The sequence below is a fragment of the Eupeodes corollae genome, chromosome 2 (genome assembly GCF_945859685.1).
Source record: "Eupeodes corollae chromosome 2, idEupCoro1.1, whole genome shotgun sequence".
NCBI lineage: Eukaryota > Metazoa > Arthropoda > Insecta > Diptera > Syrphidae > Eupeodes > Eupeodes corollae.
Window position 1 is genome coordinate 104336695 of NC_079148.1, and position 17775 is coordinate 104354469.

At 41.0% G+C, this 17775-nt stretch overlaps 2 protein-coding genes across 2 annotated transcripts in view; one reads left to right on the plus strand and one right to left on the minus strand.

Moving 5' to 3' along the window:
* Positions 1–3250: 3250 nt before the first annotated feature.
* Positions 3251–7596, minus strand: LOC129947836 (uncharacterized). Its single transcript, XM_056058563.1, has 7 exons — positions 7301–7596; positions 7166–7227; positions 6911–7102; positions 5905–6819; positions 5474–5839; positions 3526–5414; positions 3251–3466 (listed from the first exon to the last, which is right to left on the minus strand). Exons 1-7 carry the CDS (start codon positions 7330–7332, stop codon positions 3392–3394), a joined length of 3531 nt encoding a protein of 1176 aa, XP_055914538.1. The 5' UTR covers positions 7333–7596; the 3' UTR covers positions 3251–3391.
* An 8904-nt stretch (positions 7597–16500) lies between these two features.
* LOC129944062 (eukaryotic translation initiation factor 5B) overlaps positions 16501–17775 on the plus strand; it is a 236194-nt gene continuing 234919 nt past the window's right edge. The window contains exons 1-2 of the mRNA XM_056053221.1: positions 16501–16853; positions 16978–17618. Of these exons, the coding sequence (XP_055909196.1) occupies positions 16801–16853; positions 16978–17618 (694 nt within the window). The 5' untranslated portion in view covers positions 16501–16800. The remainder of the gene's footprint in view (positions 16854–16977; positions 17619–17775) is intronic.

Sequence of the window (17775 nt, forward strand, 5' to 3'; positions counted from 1 at the left end):
TTTGAGGCATGGGGCACGAGTCAACATGTAATAGCGCTTGCTTCAACGAATACAAATTTAAAAGAAAAGTCAAAAGTGAGTCGTGAGTCAACGTGTAATAGGGGACTAATAGAAAGTTGAGCCATAAAAGAAAAAAAAATCAAAGAAGTAGAATGGGTCTACTCTCTTAATTTCAAAGAGCACCGTGCCCCTTCTTGTGTTTTGCTTTTTCCAGAGGAATGTGCTTTTCAATCCGTTTTAAAATTGGTATTTCATTTTGTTTTTATTTCTGAGATTGTGTTACAAAGAAAAAAAATTCAGCAGCATAACGGTAAGTCTTTTGTAAGTTAAACATTTTCTTTTATCGTTGTTTGTATCGTTTACACTTCATGCACAATGAATTTTGAGCCTGTTTGAAAATATTTTAAATGTTTAAAAAAAAATCAAGTGTAAATTAAATTTGTTGAATTTGCGTTTTCAGTCTAACAGATCTTTCCTGTCAAACTTGCAAACTGTAAATAATTACAGTGTTCGTCAGGTCATAAAGGTCATTTTTGTGTCAAATGAATATGGACAGGATCTAAATTATCCTGTAAGACCCTTTAAAGCAGAAAAATAACAAGTTTAATGGTTTAGGCTTTATTAAATGGTTAAAAATAATGTTTAGTAATGTGTGCTGCCTCCTAATTTCTAAATGGTCGCATTCACAAAACTATTTTTTTTTTAAATTCATTTTTAAGAACCTATCTTAAAGCTAGACAAAAATTCATAAAACTAGCCTAATTATCCATAGCTTAAAACTAACTTAATGGTCCCATACGGACACTCTAATTTAAACTATAACACTAACTACTAATGCCTTTCGGCCCTAAGATCTATTTTAACTTCAATTCAATTTTATTTGTTTTTGTATTAATTAGAAAATTAAAAAAAAAAACTAATATCAATATCCTTTTTATTTTTGCTTAAAAACTACTTAAATAAGGTCCCTAATATAAAACTTAAAACTAACTTAAACTACCTATTCTACCTATAAACTACTTAAAACTAGAACAGCCAGAGTAAGCTTTTATTTTTGTTGTGTTTTTTTTTATCATTTTTTTTGTTGGTGCCACCATGATTGTCCCTAACCTAATCCTTAAACCTATGTAACCAGGCCAAGACAAAACGCCCTAAACAACTTTAAATGACACTCTCAATTTGAAGCCACAAAAACTTGCTCTCCTACCCAACCCTATCTTTTCGGTCCCTATCTAAAACAGACCTACTGAACCGAAGGCGCTCGACTCCGTCCAGTACAAGGACGTCTCGACTCTAAAGGAGTTACCTTTCTACAGTTTTACGGCTGACGTGGTAGATAAGCGGAACCGCTTCCCTATCCTGTATCAGCCCTCAACTGTCTTAATAGAGAAAAGATTCGCGCGTCTGGATAAGAGAGGTGCCTTAGTGGAAACACCTGCCCCCCTCTCTCGTTTGCTGCCCCCAACAACTTTCCACTGAGGTTAGAATTCAATCTTCAGTTGAGGTACAAGGCACCGCGGGGAGGTGAGAGTAGGACTTGATAGACAGAGGCTTTGCTAAGAGCAGGCCACCACACAATCGAACCATATGTTAAGATAGGGCGTACTACGGCTGTGTACGTCCATAAAATCATCTTCGACTGAACTCCCCACTTTTTGCCGAAAGTTTTGCTGCAGGCGTAGAAGGCAACAGGCCTTCTTAACCCCTACTTCAATATTTAGTTTCCAGTTTAGTTTAGGGTCGAGTATAACTCCCAAATATTTTGCACTGATAGGCAATGATAGGATATGACCATTAAGTCGAGGTAGCGTGAAGGGCGGTACTTTAGTTTTGGTGGTAAAGAGCAACAGTTCAGTTTTACTTTGGTTAACTCCTAGTCCACAACTCGTGGCCCAGCTGCTAACTTTCTTGAAAGCTCACTCCGTGATTTTACTAATTACAGAGGTATACTTTCCTGACACCAATAGCACCAAATCATCCGCATAGGCTACCGCCTTCACTCCACATCTCTCTAATTTAACGAGAATTGTATCCATGACCAGAAGCCATAGAAGAGGCGAAAGAACACCACCCTGGGGTGTTCCCCTACTCACGTCTTTTGTTGCGATTGTATTGCCTAGAGTGGCTCGTATCTTCCTACCACTGAGCATGGAAATAATCCATTCTCGAATGAAGTCTTCTACACCGAACTTAACGAGTGATTCTTCTATGGATTCTGTAAGGACGTTGTTAAAAGCACCTTCTATGTCTAGGAAGGTGGCAAGAGTAAATTCTTTATAATGGATTGTTTGTTCTACAGTACGCATGGAGGGCAGTCCCCGTAGATTTGCCCTTAGGATAAGCATGCTGAGAGCTTTCGAGAGGTCGTCCAACTAGGATTTCTCTAATATGGTAAATAAGAACGCGCTCCAAGGTTTTAAGCACAAAAGATGTTAAGCTTATTGGTCTGAAATCCTTCGCGGATTTGTGACCTCGCCTACCCACTTTCGGGATAAAAACTACTTTGACCTGTCTCCACGACATGGGCACATGTTTGAGAAGGAGGCATCCTTTGAAAATTTGTTCCAGCCATGGAGCTACCACATCATGCAACTTTTGAAGCATAACTGGCAGTATGCCATCCATGCCTGGGGATTTATATGGAGAAAAAGTATTGATGGCCCACAAAATATTTTCTCTGGTTATAATGGAATTGACTTGCTCCATATGAGCTACGTTTAGCTCTGTGGTTTCAAGCGATCCGGGGTTATCACTCTCGCAACCCGGAAAGCGCGTCTTCATCAGTAGCTCAAGAGATTCGGCTGGAGAGGCTGTCCAGGTTCCATCAGGCTTCTTTAGAAATGAAGGATTACAATGTTCCTTCGATAAAACTTTGCTGAGCCTTGCGGAGTCCTTTATGTCTTCGATTGATTCCGTCATTTTCCTAAGACTGGACAGTTCTTCATTCCACCATGAAGGAAGGGTTTTACGGCTATATTTAACTGGGCAAGAGACTCTAAAAGCTTTACTTATAGAAGTTTCAAAGGTTTTCACCTTTGATTTAAGGTCTCCTATCGATTCAGTGAGATTCGGTAAGCCATTAAGTCTACATTGTTGTACATTGTAAAAAATTGACATTGCTTAGTTACTTAAAGTCAGGCTTTTTGTGATTCTATGAATTACGACGCACACTATGAATTACAAAGGTGTACTTAAAAAATCGCTCACTAAACAAAGTAGTAACAAAAAAAATAAAATTATTTCATAGGAGTATCGCTATATGCAATAACTTTATTTCTTTAAAAAACACAAAACAATGCAAATCAATATCTATTTAAGTAAAAAAATTAATACACAAAACATTTTCATACGAAATATCATTTAAAAAAATACATATATATCAAAACAGATTCTATCTGCGATTCCACGGGAAATAATTCTTGTTAACTTTAACTGGGATTGAAACTTTTTCATCCTGAGTGTAAATCTACAAAAAGAAAAAAAAATTAAACCATTTTTTCGTTTACCATAAATTAATGAACTTACCCAAATATTAATTTGATCATTGGGCAACATTCCTGGCTTCTCACTTTGACTCAAAACCTGTACTTGTATTTCCTTGCCGGCATCGACATACGCTTCGGTTGGGATAAATCTGAACAAGTCGTAGTTACAAGAGATCTCAAAGAGTTTCTTCTTATTCGAGCTATTCCTCACTACAAATGACATGGGAGGATCAAATTGTAATACATTCGGTCGCACAGACCACGACTCTGCTGATGATGAGTTCTCTTCTTGTTCCTCGTCGACAGGGTCCAGCATTTGTGTGGGTGAGGTGGAGCAGAATGTTCGAAAGATAACAGTCTCATCGGCATCGGGGAAGACCAGCGTCGAGTCTGCAGTTTCGTCCAGTCTATAGTGGTTGAGTGTGAGGGCAATTTCATGGATGCGCAACGATGAGATCATGTCTAGAGCGACTTCTGATTTTTCTTTGAGAGCATCCAATTCATCGATGGGCTTCTCACCGGGGAAACTAGCCCAAACCCGGTCGAGCGACTTGGAGGTTAGCTTTGACTTATCTTCCTCCTTCATGGTGCGAATCAGATTACGAATTCTCTGCCGAGATGGCTCATCTCCGCAAATGATCCGCATGTTGGCAAGAGCCAGAACGTCCGAGATCTTTTTTATGATCTTTTTGATATCGTCGCGGCGCGGTTTGAGAGTCACCCGGATATTGGCGACTCCCTCGGGAGGAATGAGTACTTTGTTAGGTGTGACTTCAATGGAATCACGCAGTCGGGGCATATCCAAGCCAAAGGAATCGATGATTATGACGGCAAAGCCATGCAGAGGTCCCTTGTTGTAGATCTTGAAAGTCTTCTCCAACGGGCCCGATAATTCTTTCAGGTCACCCATCGTTAGGAAAGGCGCTCCAATGGGTCCGCGCATTATATTTTGTGGAATGAGACTGGCTGTGCCTCCATAGCCATAAAGTGGCACATCCAGATAGGTTTGACTGGACGGGCTGTTGGGAGCGCTGAATGACAGAACGCCCACGGCAACTCCGATCACCGTGGGACAGAAGTTCAGACTAACCGAGCGACATTCCTGCGACTGGAGGGTTATCAGATTGCCCTGATTGTTAACAATTTGAAAGCCAGGTCCCGATACGTCTACCTTCACTATGAGTCTTTTGTCGGACGTGTTCTTGATTTGCATTGATTTGTTGGCATTTTTGCGCAGCCGAATGCTTCCCCACGACAGCTGGAGGCAAGTCACCTTCAATGGAATCAGTTTGCCATCGCGATGGCTGAATTCGCTCGAATTCGAGCAACGTGATGTGCTGCGCCCTTTTACCGAACCAGTCGAAGCGGTCTTAGTCACCAGGCCATAGCTTGGCAGCGAGAATTTTCCGCAGTCTGGCGACGAAACGGTTCCTACGAGATAACGACGATCAGAGTTTGTGGTGTTGTCGAGTTGGGGTGAATGGGCCGTCCATGTGGGCGACGAGACGTGGGAGGATAAGCAGCTCCTCGGGGATGATATGGGCGATTCGAAAAAGACCGGAGATGGACTTCGTCGAGTATTCTTCCGAAGAATCGAAGACGACGACTTGGTGGAAGGATTAGGGGATGACATTTCATCTTGTTCGTTTCGAGTTGACGACAGAGACATCGGCTGGGACTTCTCCTTCTCGGTGGAACGTGTTTCCTTTGAACGGCTTCTTTCTCGCCGCTCTGCATCTCCACCACGAGTTGCCGATCGGCTTCGTTTTTGTTTACGATCTTGATATTGATGGTTTCGAGTGTCCAAGTGGGAATCGGTCGATGCTGGACTTAAATCACGAGTGGTCTTATGACGACGAACCTTGCGGGATGCATCTTTTTCCAATAACGATGGATGCTCATCCAGGTCTGCAAAATCAGCAGCTTCATCTGGAAAAAAGAATGTGGTCAGTAATTGCGGATTGGGTGGGTCCAAAATGTTTACTTACCAACAGTTATAGTTGGATTGTTGAGTTCAATGGGATGCAATGGCGAGCGTGTTGCTCCCAAGCTGCTTCTGTCGAATTTTTTCATATCGGTGCTATTAAGCAACGAATCACTGAAGCTCATTGTGTCCGAATACTTCATTACTTTGATTTGTTCCGGATCAAAGTTCTCCTTATCCTCCAGAATAGTCTCTGGGTTCTTGTTGTTTGCGACCGCTACTCTCTCAATGGCCTCACCAAGCGAGAGCATTCTATGGCTCGGTTTTTCATCAATTTGTTCACGGTAAGGATTCATGCAGCTTCTCGTTTTCTTAGCCATCAGGAGGCGATTTACCACCGATCCATCTGAATCTTCAGTTTGGATATCAACTAAAATGGAAATGATAACAAAAATGTAATCAAATGTTAAGATGATAGAACTTTCGCTTTCTTACCCAAAGCCCTTTCAATCGCCGAAACACTCAACAAATAGGAACTGTCTGTGGCATTCCCAGAGTCCTTACTCTCGTGCTTCTTATCGACGGAAGTGCGATTAGGTGCATGAATGCTGTAGGCTTTGGTATCCGCCTTAGGAGTTATGGATACATCAATCGAGTTGTCTTCAGTTATGGTCGCATCTACCAAAGCCGTCGGAGGACGTCCTTTGACTGGACTCTTGGTATGAACGATATTCCAAAGATCTTCCGATTGTTGGCCAAAATAGTTGCCAAGCGAAAAATCTGGATCATTGACTCCATTGGACATCATCGATGTGAGCAAAGTCTCGCTATGCATTCTATTTTGGGGCTTTGCATGCGAGTCACTCAGAGCCTTCTCAGGAATGGCGGCATACTCCTGAGCCCACTGTTTCTCGTCTTCCATTAACTTCGAGTGCATAAGTTCGGCGGGGGCGAAATTCTCTGAGCCAAAACAACTCTCATCGGCACGCATGGCATTTGAGAATGAAAAACCACCGTCACCTTGATCGCTAGTGGCTCCCGAATAAAGAGATTCCTGAGTGGTTTTGGACATGTCCGCTGTACGAGGCAGGCTCAGGCTAGTATTGCCGCCATAGCTTTCACGCAACGAATCACACAGACTGCGTACACTTGCCGCAGAGCTGCTAGCTAGAATTTCCTCCACCGAAAGCAGGCTGTGACGATTGGTTCTTTGTCTGTTCAGTTCTCGAGAGAGGGCCGTTGATCGGCCAGTCATTTCGCAAGGTTCAAATGATATTTTGTGAACTGAATTCTTTGATGCCGAGGACTTTATGTCGGAGGATTCCAAGTGGATTGTCTTGTCGACAGCAAGATCGGTGATGTTGATGCTCTTAAGGCCTCGATATGGCACATAGTCTGTGCGATCGAGAACTGGGTGATAAAATGAAAGAATACATTTTAATACTACACTAAAAGGGACAGGAATTAAGATGTTTATGGGTTACAGTTGGGTCTAACTTACCAGGTGTCCTCGTGATATTCGACTCGTTCTCTTTGTTTCCTATACTGAGCTGTTTCGGTGGATTGGGTTGCTTGAATTTTCCATTAGAGGAGGATTTTTGAAGTGTTTCCATTGCTTTGGCACGTTCCAGCTTCAAACGTTCATTGATTTTATCTCTGTTCACTGATGAATTCCTTGAGGTTTCACCAAAAGCTATAAAACAAATACCAAATACGTCTTCTATAAAAGTGAAACACAAAATAAAGAAAAACTTACCGCGTAAATTTTCCATGTTTAACAGACCAAGAGTATCGTCTTTTTCAGAGTTTAGTAATGAACTATAAAACCATGAAATTAAGTATTTTTATTTGAATAAAACACACAAAAGAATAAGGATTTAAAAATGCCTACCTTGAGGCATTCTTGAAACTCCTTGAATCCATTCTTGTTCTTTTCGTTAGAAGTTGGTTAATCGATTGAAGTTAAAACAATCAATTAAAAATTAATATTAAGCATTTGAGATTGAGATTAAAAAGATCTTGTATAATGAATTGAGTTAAAAATCAACATAAAATATATGAAACACTTGTAAAATATTAAATAGAATTAAGAATTGTCGATTAATTCAAGACAATAGACAACTGTAACGAAATTTCCCTTTGAATTTGATTTCTTTTTTCAAAAAATGCATTGCGCTAGAATCGGGAATGCAGCAACATGAATCGGTAAAATAAATTTAGGAAGTGTTCAGAAATTGCTGAAGATGATGATGATTGACTTTAAGGTTCTGCTTAAACTGAATTTAAGTTGTGCCTTCTGCATTAATCTTACGCCTTGAGCACACTTAGAGGCTTATAGCCTTTTCACACCAAACCCAAAACCGGTTTTCGGCAAAATGTTTTGGAAAACCCGAAAATTGTTCACACCGAACATTTACACGTTTTCATTTGACATTTAAATTTGTTTAACACATGCTGTTAAATTTTGTATTGATGAACAAATTTGTGAGTAGAAAGTTTTGTTCTTCTTAAATTATTTGTGAAAATAAAATGAATTCTAACCAATTCAAATTTTAACGTAACACTAGCTCGTCTGGAAGGGCTTCTTCGACTTATTCGGAGCCCAGGCCTGTAAGGAGCGGTTTTATCCGGCTCCCCATCCTTGGAGTTATACTTAGGATCTGGCCCTCCAGGTTGGAGGTTGTGCGTCGGGGTGACTTCCTGGCTACGTAAAAGCTTTCAAAGATGCGAAGCACCAACAAGCCTCGGATACGGACGGATTTACTGTTGACAACCCACGCAAACGAATAAAGGACAACGAACTTCGGATATGCACGTGGAATGTTAGGTCCCTTAACAGACCACGTGCGGCCGAAGAATTAGCGGAGGCCCTAGAACGATATAAAGCAGATATCACCGCCATCCAGGAAATACGATGGGATGGGCCGGGCAAAAAGAGGATGAAAAACTGCGATATTTACTATGGTGACTGCTACCACGAAAACCAACAGCGCTTATTTGGATGCGGATTCGTCATTGGAGCCAGACTTAGGCAAGAAGTCTTGAGCTATAGGTGCATCAATGAGCGCCTCATGACCATACGCATCAAGGCTAAATTCGGCAACATTAGCCTGATATGCGCGCACGCCCCCACAGAAGAGAAAGACGACAACACCAAAGATATGTTCTTCGAGCTCTTAGACAAAACATATGAGCAGTGCCCTAGCTACGATATTAAAATAGTCCTGGGCGATTTTAATGCCAAGCTAGGAAGGGAAGACATCTTTGGTGGAATAATCGGGAAAAACAGCCTGCACGACGACACTTCCGATAATGGATTCAGGCTCATAGATTTTGCTGCGGGGCGAAACGTCATGGTAGCCAGTACGCGTTTTCCACACCTCAACATCCACAAAGGAACTTGGACTTCTCCAGATCAATCTACCGTCAACCAGATTGACCATATTGCGATCGACGCCAGACACACTTCCAGCATTATGGATGTACGAACTTTCCGAGGAGCTAACATCGACTCGGACCACTACCTCATTGTAGCCAGGGTAGCACTTCGGATTTCCAGACCCAAGGCAAAACAGGGAGGTGCTGGGAGAAGATACAACGTCGAACGGCTACAATCGCCAGAGATCGCCAAATCCTTTTCCGACCGAGTGACAAGTAACCTCTCTCGAAGTTCTCTGCCGCCAACACAATGTATCGAAAACCAGTGGCAACATTGCCAAGATGCAATCAGAGAAGCCGCCTCTGATGTGCTGGGTTTCAAACAGCCACCAACAAGGAACCCCTGGTTTGATGAGGAATGTCGGCAGGCAAATGCAGCCAAACAACAGGCACGCAAAGCGGCGCTGCATAAAAGGACGAGAGCTGCTCGTGAGCTCTATGAGCAGAAGAGGCGAGAGGAACGCCGACTTTTCAGAAGGAAAAAGAGAGGGCATGAGAAGCGTGCGGTCGAAGATGTTGAGAGGTATAAAAGCAGGAATGAGGTTCGAAAGTTTTATGAACAGGTGAAACGAAATTCACAGGTACATAAACCTAGAACCGAAGGCTGCAAAGACGAAAGTGGAAACATCATAGTGGAACCGCAGTCAATGCTGAGGATATGGAAGGACCACTTCTGCAGACTGTATAACGGCGACGAAGAACTGAATCCCGCTGTCAGGCAGGATGATCCATTCAACATAGACGACGAAAGCCAACAATCCTGTCCTCCCGACTTAGACGAAGTAAAGATTGCCATATCTAAGTTGAAGTCTAATAAAGCCGCTGGAGCAGATGGCTTGAATGCCGAGCTCTTTAAAGCAGCTGGAGATAAGTTGGTTAGGAGCATGCACCAACTTATCTGTAAGATATGGTCGGAAGAAAACATGCCCGATGAATGGAACCTCAGTATTGTTTGCCCGATCCTGAAAAAAGGAGACCCTCTAAACTGCACCAACTATAGAGGAATAAGTCTACTTAACATCGCCTATAAAATCTTCTCTGCCATAATATGTGAACGTCTAAAGCCCATCGTCAACAACCTGATAGGTCCTTATCAGTGTGGTTTTAGACCAGGAAAGTCCACAGTTGATCAAATATTCACATTACGGCAGATCCTGGAAAAAACTCAAGAGCACCAAATCGACACCCACCATCTTTTCATCGATTTCAAGGCCGCATGTGACAGCATCTACAGGGACGAGCTGTATAGCTGTATATATATATAGTGATGCGCTGTCATGCGATTTTTTTAACATCGTGCTTGAAAGAATAGTGCAGAGCTCACACGTCAACACTAGAGGCACTATCTTTCAAAAGTCTGTCCAATTACTGGCATATGCTAATGACATTGACATAATCGGAAGAACTCAGCGTGATGTCAATGGGGCTTTTGTGAGTATTGAGGCAGAGGCGGCAAAAATGGGTTTAACGGTTAATGAGGGCAAAACAAAGTACATGCTGTCGTCTAGAAAGGACATACAACACCGACGTTTTGGTCAAAACGTCACAATCGACAGACGTACCTTTGAGGTAGTCAAGGACTTCGTCTACCTAGGCTCCGCTGTAAACGCAGAAAACAACACCAGCGCTGAGATCAAACGCAGAATAACTCTTGCTAACCGCTGTTTCTTTGGACTAAGAAAGCAATTGAGTAGTAATGTCCTCTCTCGAGGGACCAAAGTGTTGCTATATAAGACCCTTATCATCCCCGTCCTGCTATACGGTGCAGAAGCATGGACCATGACAAAAGCGGATGAAAGCACCTTGGGTCGCCTCGAGAGAAAAGTTCTTCGTGTGATCTACGGAGTGGAGGAGAAGATGGAACGACGAACTGTACGGGCTGTACAGCGACGTAGACTTAGCAAGAAGAGTAAAAGTCCAACGACTAAGATGGCTGGGTTACGTAGAGCGCATGGAAACCAATGCTCCGGCCCGGAAAGTCTTCGAATCCGCACCCACAGGACAGCGCAGTAGAGGAAGACCGCGGATCAGGTGGCGCGCACAAGTGGAAGGTGACCTCACCCAACTTGGAGCGCGAAACTGGAGACATCTAGCTAGGGACCGAGCTAGATGGAGAAGTTTGTTGAGTGAGGCCCTAGTTCACACAGGACTGTAGCGCCACCTTAAGTAAGTAAGCTCGTCTGGAAGAAGAGTTTCAACTGAAGTTCTGGGGACGGGTGGAATGGGCTCACGACATGAACCAACAAGAACTACAAGCTCGCTTGGTTGCAGCTATCCTCTTTGTTTACTTTAACCGGTCTGAACAATTCACTTAGGAGAAGCTAATTTTCTGCAAAATCATAGAATCAACAACAAACAAAACTGTTACAATAAAAATTAATTTTATTTAAAACATTTTCTTCTTCTTTCACAAAAACTTCAATCCAAAACACTGCGCTTATGACTATTGCTTCTGTTGGCCAAACGTGCCTTCAGAATCGCCATATTTTGTGGTCGTGAAAGCAAATTATAGGGGGGGTTGAGAAGATTCTGAATGATTTCATGTAGGTCCTTATGGCCAGAGCAGAAAAGGTCAATTCCTAATTCCAAATTCGTACCAAAATCACTCATCCAAAGCCGTCACTGAAGCTGTTATGATGGGTTGCAATTTACCAGTTACCGGAAAATCTTTCTCCAGGTAGTAAGCGAAAGCGTCGGACATATTTGTGGTGACGAGTTCGAAGGCGCACCACATGGAAACGTCATTACGAACTATGAGCAAGTCTTCCTCGTCCTTGGGGTTGTCAGGCCAGTAGCCATAGAGAATCCCGGTCCCTCACTTAACAAAGAGCGTTTGAAACTCTGGAGAACCGCCAGTGCCGCAAATAGTCACCAGGACTTTTATTCTTTTCGTTGGCAAATTTTCCATATTATTATTTTGTAAGGAAATTGTATAAATAATATTACTTATCACGACCAAATTTATTTCAAAATTAAATATTTGTTTTGACAGCAGCCGTCAGCTGTTTTGTTCAAATTGATTTGAGCGCTGAATTTTTCGAAAAGTTTGTTTCTTTAGTTCAACTTTGAATTGCTACTAGTTTTCAGGAGGATTAATATAAAACTTGTGATTCACGAGAACTTGTAGTTTACCAAAAATGTATGGGAAAACTTGAGTTTCCGATGTAGGTTTTAGGCGAAAACCGGGTTTTGGACTTGGTGTGAAAAGCCTAATACATTAGCTTTTTCACACTAACCCCAAAACCGGGTTTTCGAAAACCCTATAATCGTTCACACTGAACATGTACAAGTTCTCGTTGAAGAGTACCTGCTGGAGGAACCAGAATCCGAAAACGTATCTATTGGTATCTCTGAAATTTATGATAGATATGAACATATGCACATTGAATATTTTAAAACTATGTTTTGCATCTTTTATATTTAAAACTTCACGTCCACAATAAAATCAAGGTTTGTTTAAATTCAAACCTCTGAAGTTGTGGACAAACATACAAAATAACAAAGTGAAATATATCTTTTGAAATCTGATAGCTGATCAGCTGTTTTTTGCATTTAATTGAGCGCTGAATGTTTCAAAAGATTTGTTTGTTTAGTTCACCTTTGATTTGCTACTAGTTTTCGTCGTGTTTTATTTACGAAAACTTGTATGGGAAAACTTGATTTTTCGATATAGGTTTTGAGCCAAATCTCATAATTTCGCGTAAACCGGGTTTTGGGTTAAAGCTTATAAGCTATTCTATCATGTCTCTAAAACCTGCTGTCAAGCTTTCTTTTCATATGATTTGTATTCGATGAAAAATCACTCCGAATATCAATACAAAATTTAAAAAAATAAGAAATGCCAAGTTCAAGAATTTATCGAATGCTTAGATTAAGAGGAAATCTTTGTGATGAAATTGATTTTGATTTTTGCCCAAATTTAAAAATAAAAGACAATAAAATTCCCTTTTCAGTTTTTCTTTAGTAAATTGATTTAAATGACATTAACCGAGCTATTTTAATGCCAGTGCCTTGCAATCATACTTAAAGTTGTGATGTTTTCTTTAACATTGCACTGATATTGTTGAAACTGCAAATCAATACAAAAAATAAGTTACGATAAATATTTCGAAAACTATTTTTCTACATACTTTTTAGTAGTCTCTTGTCAGGCTTTGAGATATGTGTATTTGTCTCAATATTCTTATTCCCAATTATACAAAGAAGAGAAGTATCTAAACAGAATTAAGAAGTTATATGAGTTTTACATGTTGCATCGGATGAATACCAATGTGGTGTTCAAATTCTTCAGCTTCAATTCAATGTTTCTTTGTTTTGTTTATTTTATTAATCAAACACAACCAGAATTCATTTTTTCTTTTCTCTTGACATTAGAAAAATAGCTGATTTAATTGTGGTATTTAAATGGAGCTTCTTCATAACTATTATTTAAAAAAAAAATAAAACACTTTATAAATACCAAATTATGCAACTTTACATAAAACCTACATGAATCCTTATACACAGCACAACTTTTTATTGGTTGAATAAAAAATATAATTGAACTTAACTTAGTTGTCAGCAACTTAAAGTTGCTTCTTTATTTGTGTTTTTTGTACTTTTCTATATCCAAATGAGTCTTCGAATGAGCAACTTTAAATTGCCACATGCAGAGTAGGCGTTAGTTATTCGGATATAAAATCTAAGTTGCGGGCAACATCAACCCACTTTCCGAATTTCTTTATTTCAGTTGAATTTGCTGCCATAATTCTTTTTTTTTTTAGTATAAAGGGGGTTTCGAACAATCTAACACATTATTTATTTTACCACATTTATGCAAACCTAAGGAAAAATTGACATCGATTGAAAATAGAAACAAACCACAAAAAAAAACAGAGAGAAAACATTTTTGACATCTACATTAACCATGGCTAACAAAAATACTATTTTACTTACTTACTTAAGGTGGCGCTACAGTCCGGGGCGGACCTGGGACTCAACCAACATTCGTCTCCAGCCAGTTCTGTCCCTAGCTAGCTGTGTCCAGTTTCGCACGCCAAGTTGGTTGAGGTTCTCTCCCACCTGGGTGCACCACCTGAGTCGCGGTCTTCCTCTACTGCACCGTCACTCAGGGTTGGATTCGAAGACCTTCCAGGCTGGAGCGTTGATGTCCATCCACTCTACATGACCTAGGCATCTAAGCCGTTTTACTTTAATTCTGCTAACTAGGTCAGTGTCGCTATCAATCCCGTGCAGTTCATCGTTATATCTTCTCCTCCATTCTCCATCTATGCGTACGGGACCAAAAGTCACACGAAGTATTTTTCTCTAAGACGCTCTCATCTTTCTTTGACAGGGTCCAGGCCTCAGCGCCATAAATGAGAACCGTGATGATGAGTGTTTTATAGATGGTGATTTTAGATGCTCGAGAGAGGACTTTAGTTCTCAATTGCCTTCTAAGTCCAAAGAAGCATCGATTTGCAAGAGTTATTCTTCGTTTGATTTCATCGCTGGTGTCGTTGTCTGTGTTAATAGCGGTGCATAGGTAGACAAAGTCCTTAACTACCTCAAAGTTATAGCTGTCCATGGTGACGTTTTGTCCAAGACGTCGTTGTTCAGTGTCCTTTTTTGATGACAGCATATACTTGGTCTTGCCCTCATTGACCAATGCAATGCTCAAAAACGCTCCACTGACATCACGCTTTGATCTTCCAAGTATCATAAAATATCATCTGCGTATCCGAGTAATTGGATGGACCCTTGGAAGATTGTGCCTCTATTGTTGACGGTTGAGTTTTGCACAGTTCTTTCCAAAACGATGTTGAAGAAGTCGCATGACAGTGCATCGCCTTGTCTAAAGCCTTTTTTGACATCAAATGCATCGGTAAGATCTTTTCCGACCTTGATAGAGCAGCGTGCATTCTCAATCGTCATTCTGCACAAACGAATAAGTTTGACAGGGATGTCAAAACTAGACATTGCTCGGTAGAGCACTTCCCTATAGATGCTGTCATACGCGGCTTTAAAATCGATAAAGAGTGGGTATCGATTTGAAGCTCCTGGGTTTTTTCCAAGATCTGCAGTAGTGTGAATATTTAGTCGATAGTGGACTTTCGTGGTCTGAAGCCACACTGATAAGGACCAATCAGGTTGTTGACGAATGGCTTCAGATGTTCACATAATACGGCAGAGAGGATCTTATACGCAATGTTAAGGAGACTGATGCCTCTGTAGTTGGCGCAATTTAGAGGGTCTCCTTTCTTATGTATCGGGCACACTATGCTGAGATTCCACTCATCGGGCATGCTTTCTTCCGACCATATTTTGCAGATGAGTCGGTGCATGCCCCGTACCAAGTCATCGCCTGCTGCTTTGAATAGTTCGGCAGCGATGCCGTCAGCTCCAGCAGCTTTGTTTGACTTAAGTTTAGATATAGCTATCTTCACTTTGTCAATGTCAGGTAGGCGGAATTATTGATCTGCGTCGCCGAGGTTCGTCGAGTGGTTCTATCTCCCTTCCAGTGGAATTCGGTTCGTCATCGCCGTTATATAATTTGGAGAAGTTATCTTTCCATATTCTCAGCATCGACTGCGGTTTTACTACGATGTTCCCCTGATCGTCTTTACAGGCTTCGGTTCATGGCTGGTTCCCTAGGGAGGTTTTTTACCTTTTGGTAAAATTTACGAACCTCATTCCTGTTGTGACATCCCTCTGTCTCCTCGATCGCGCGCTTCTCATGCTCTCTTTTTTTCATCTAAGAAGCCGATGTTTTTCTTTCCTCTTCTGCTCGTAGAGCAGCTCTAGTCCTTTTGTGCAGCGCCGTTTTGTATGCCTCTGGTTTGGCTGCGTGCGCTTGCCGGCATTCGTCGTCAAACCAGGGGTTTCGCTGTGGTGGCCGTGTGAAACCTAGCACTTCAGAGGCAATATCTCTGATGGCTACAAGGCAATGTTGCCACTGGTTTTCAATGCTTAATGCAGGCAGCATAGGACTCCTTAAGAGGTTTTTAGATACTCGATGCGCAAATTACATGGCAGTCTCTTGCGATTGTAGCCAAAATACTATTTTGCCCCACGAAAATTTTCAGAAATGTTCCACGTATTTTTGTTAGCGAAATCTACTAATATAAGCCAGGTGAAATTTTGAAGTTGCCTAGGAGTGCAAAATTGGGACAAATAGAAAAAAAAACATTGCAAATTCTATAGTAAAATATCCTAATAAATCGCCTCTAAAGCAATTATCTGCACTTAGCTGTCATACAAAGTTAGTTGATACCTACAAATATTCATTTAAAAAAATCATCTAAAAATTGTGTTCAATTTTTGGCTTCAAAAAAATGTTGTTTAATAGATACGTGGTTCACTTAGGAACAGGACAGTATGTGATAGATTTGAAAACAACAACTTTGCTTTTGCAAAATTATATATTATTTGATTTGTAAATTTGAATTGTGTTCACCATTTCCATCATTTCTGTAAATTCAGTACTAATTTGCAATTGAACGTACCATAATAAACATGCTCTTCCATGTAGCCGTAACCCAAACATTTACTATCGATAACATCGATATTTTCATTTGCGCAATCGTTCACCTCTCATACCTACCAAAAACAACAACATTATCTGTCAAACCAATTCCAGACAGCCAGTCTAGAAAAAAAGCAATTTTTGACGTTTTGCCAACACATAACCTCAAAAAAAAGCTAAAACTGCATACGACGAATACCGAACGAGAACTCGAATCTCGAAACCCGATTGTTCGCGAATTCTCGTGTGTTGTGTCTACGATTTTGTCTATTGACTGCGTGTACATCGAAAAAGAACAATAAAAATATTAAAAAATAAAACGAAATCCCTATCCAACTTGATTTCGTAAATTCTCTCTCCCAGTCCACCACAGTTCCAAGTTAACTCGATTCAATTGTGAATTCCCAAAGATCGAATAATCCAAACGTGTTGAAGAAACAACGTGAAAAATGGTCAAAACTAAAAAGGGCAAGAAAGAGGTAGTCTCTAGCGACGACGAGATGTAAGTAACAAAACAAGAACCGCGACCATAGCGAGCAGCGAGCACGACCAATGAACTTTCACTTTTTTTTTTTAAAGAAACGCAAACGAGATTTTTTCTTTATTTCTTTTATTGAAACTTTCAGGGTCAACAACGAGACAACCACCATTGACGATCGAGTTGATGCTGGCAGCAGCGACGACGACACAGTCACTGCTAAAAACAAGAAGAACAAGAAGAAGGATGGCAACAAGAAGAAACCTAATAAGCCAGCTAAGTCGGCAGCAAGTGACGACGAGGATGTCGACGACGACGATGATGATGATAAGGTCTCTGCTATCACCGAATCGGTGAAGAAGCTTAAAGTTGGAAAGAAAGCCAAGTCGAAGAATTCCAATGCTCGTGATTCTGATGATGGCGGTGCTGAGGGATCCGATGATGAAAAACCAATCAAGCAAAAGAAGAAGAACGCCAAGAAAGCTAACAAAAGTTCTGGATTCGATTTGCTGATGGCCGAGGACGATGATGAACCATGTAAACCAATGTCCGAATCCGACGACGAGCCCCCGGTGGAAGTTGAAGTGAAGCCGAAGAAGAACGAGAAAGCCGCCGGCAAGAAAGGCAAGAAGGGCAAACGAAAAGACAACGACGAAGACGATGAAGATTTGGATAAGGTTCTAGCTGAGCTTCAGATGGAGTATGCTGGGCAAAAGCCTCCTGCAGAAGTTGTCGTCGCTTCCGCCGATGATATTGCACAGCAAGAGTCCAAGAAAAAGAATAAAAAAGGTACAAAAAAAACTAAAGATTACTTTTTGATTCAAATTATCGTCTTGTGGTGTATTCAAGTCAATGTTTCTTAGTAACGACTCCTAAACATAGGCTTCTTCTAGCTCCAATTAGAATTCAAGAATCAATCTAAAACTTATTTGTATTTTCTTATTCA

Excerpts from the sequence above, each read along its gene's own strand:
- LOC129947836 (XM_056058563.1), bottom strand. The coding sequence starts at position 7,332 with ATGGATTCAAGGAGTTTCAAGAATGCCTCAAG. Across the intron at positions 7,228-7,300 it reads AGTTTCAAGAATGCCTCAAG|TTCATTACTAAACTCTGAAA; the intron begins GTAGGCATTTTT and ends ATGGTTTTATAG. Across the intron at positions 7,103-7,165 it reads AAACATGGAAAATTTACGCG|CTTTTGGTGAAACCTCAAGG; the intron begins GTAAGTTTTTCT and ends TTTGTTTTATAG.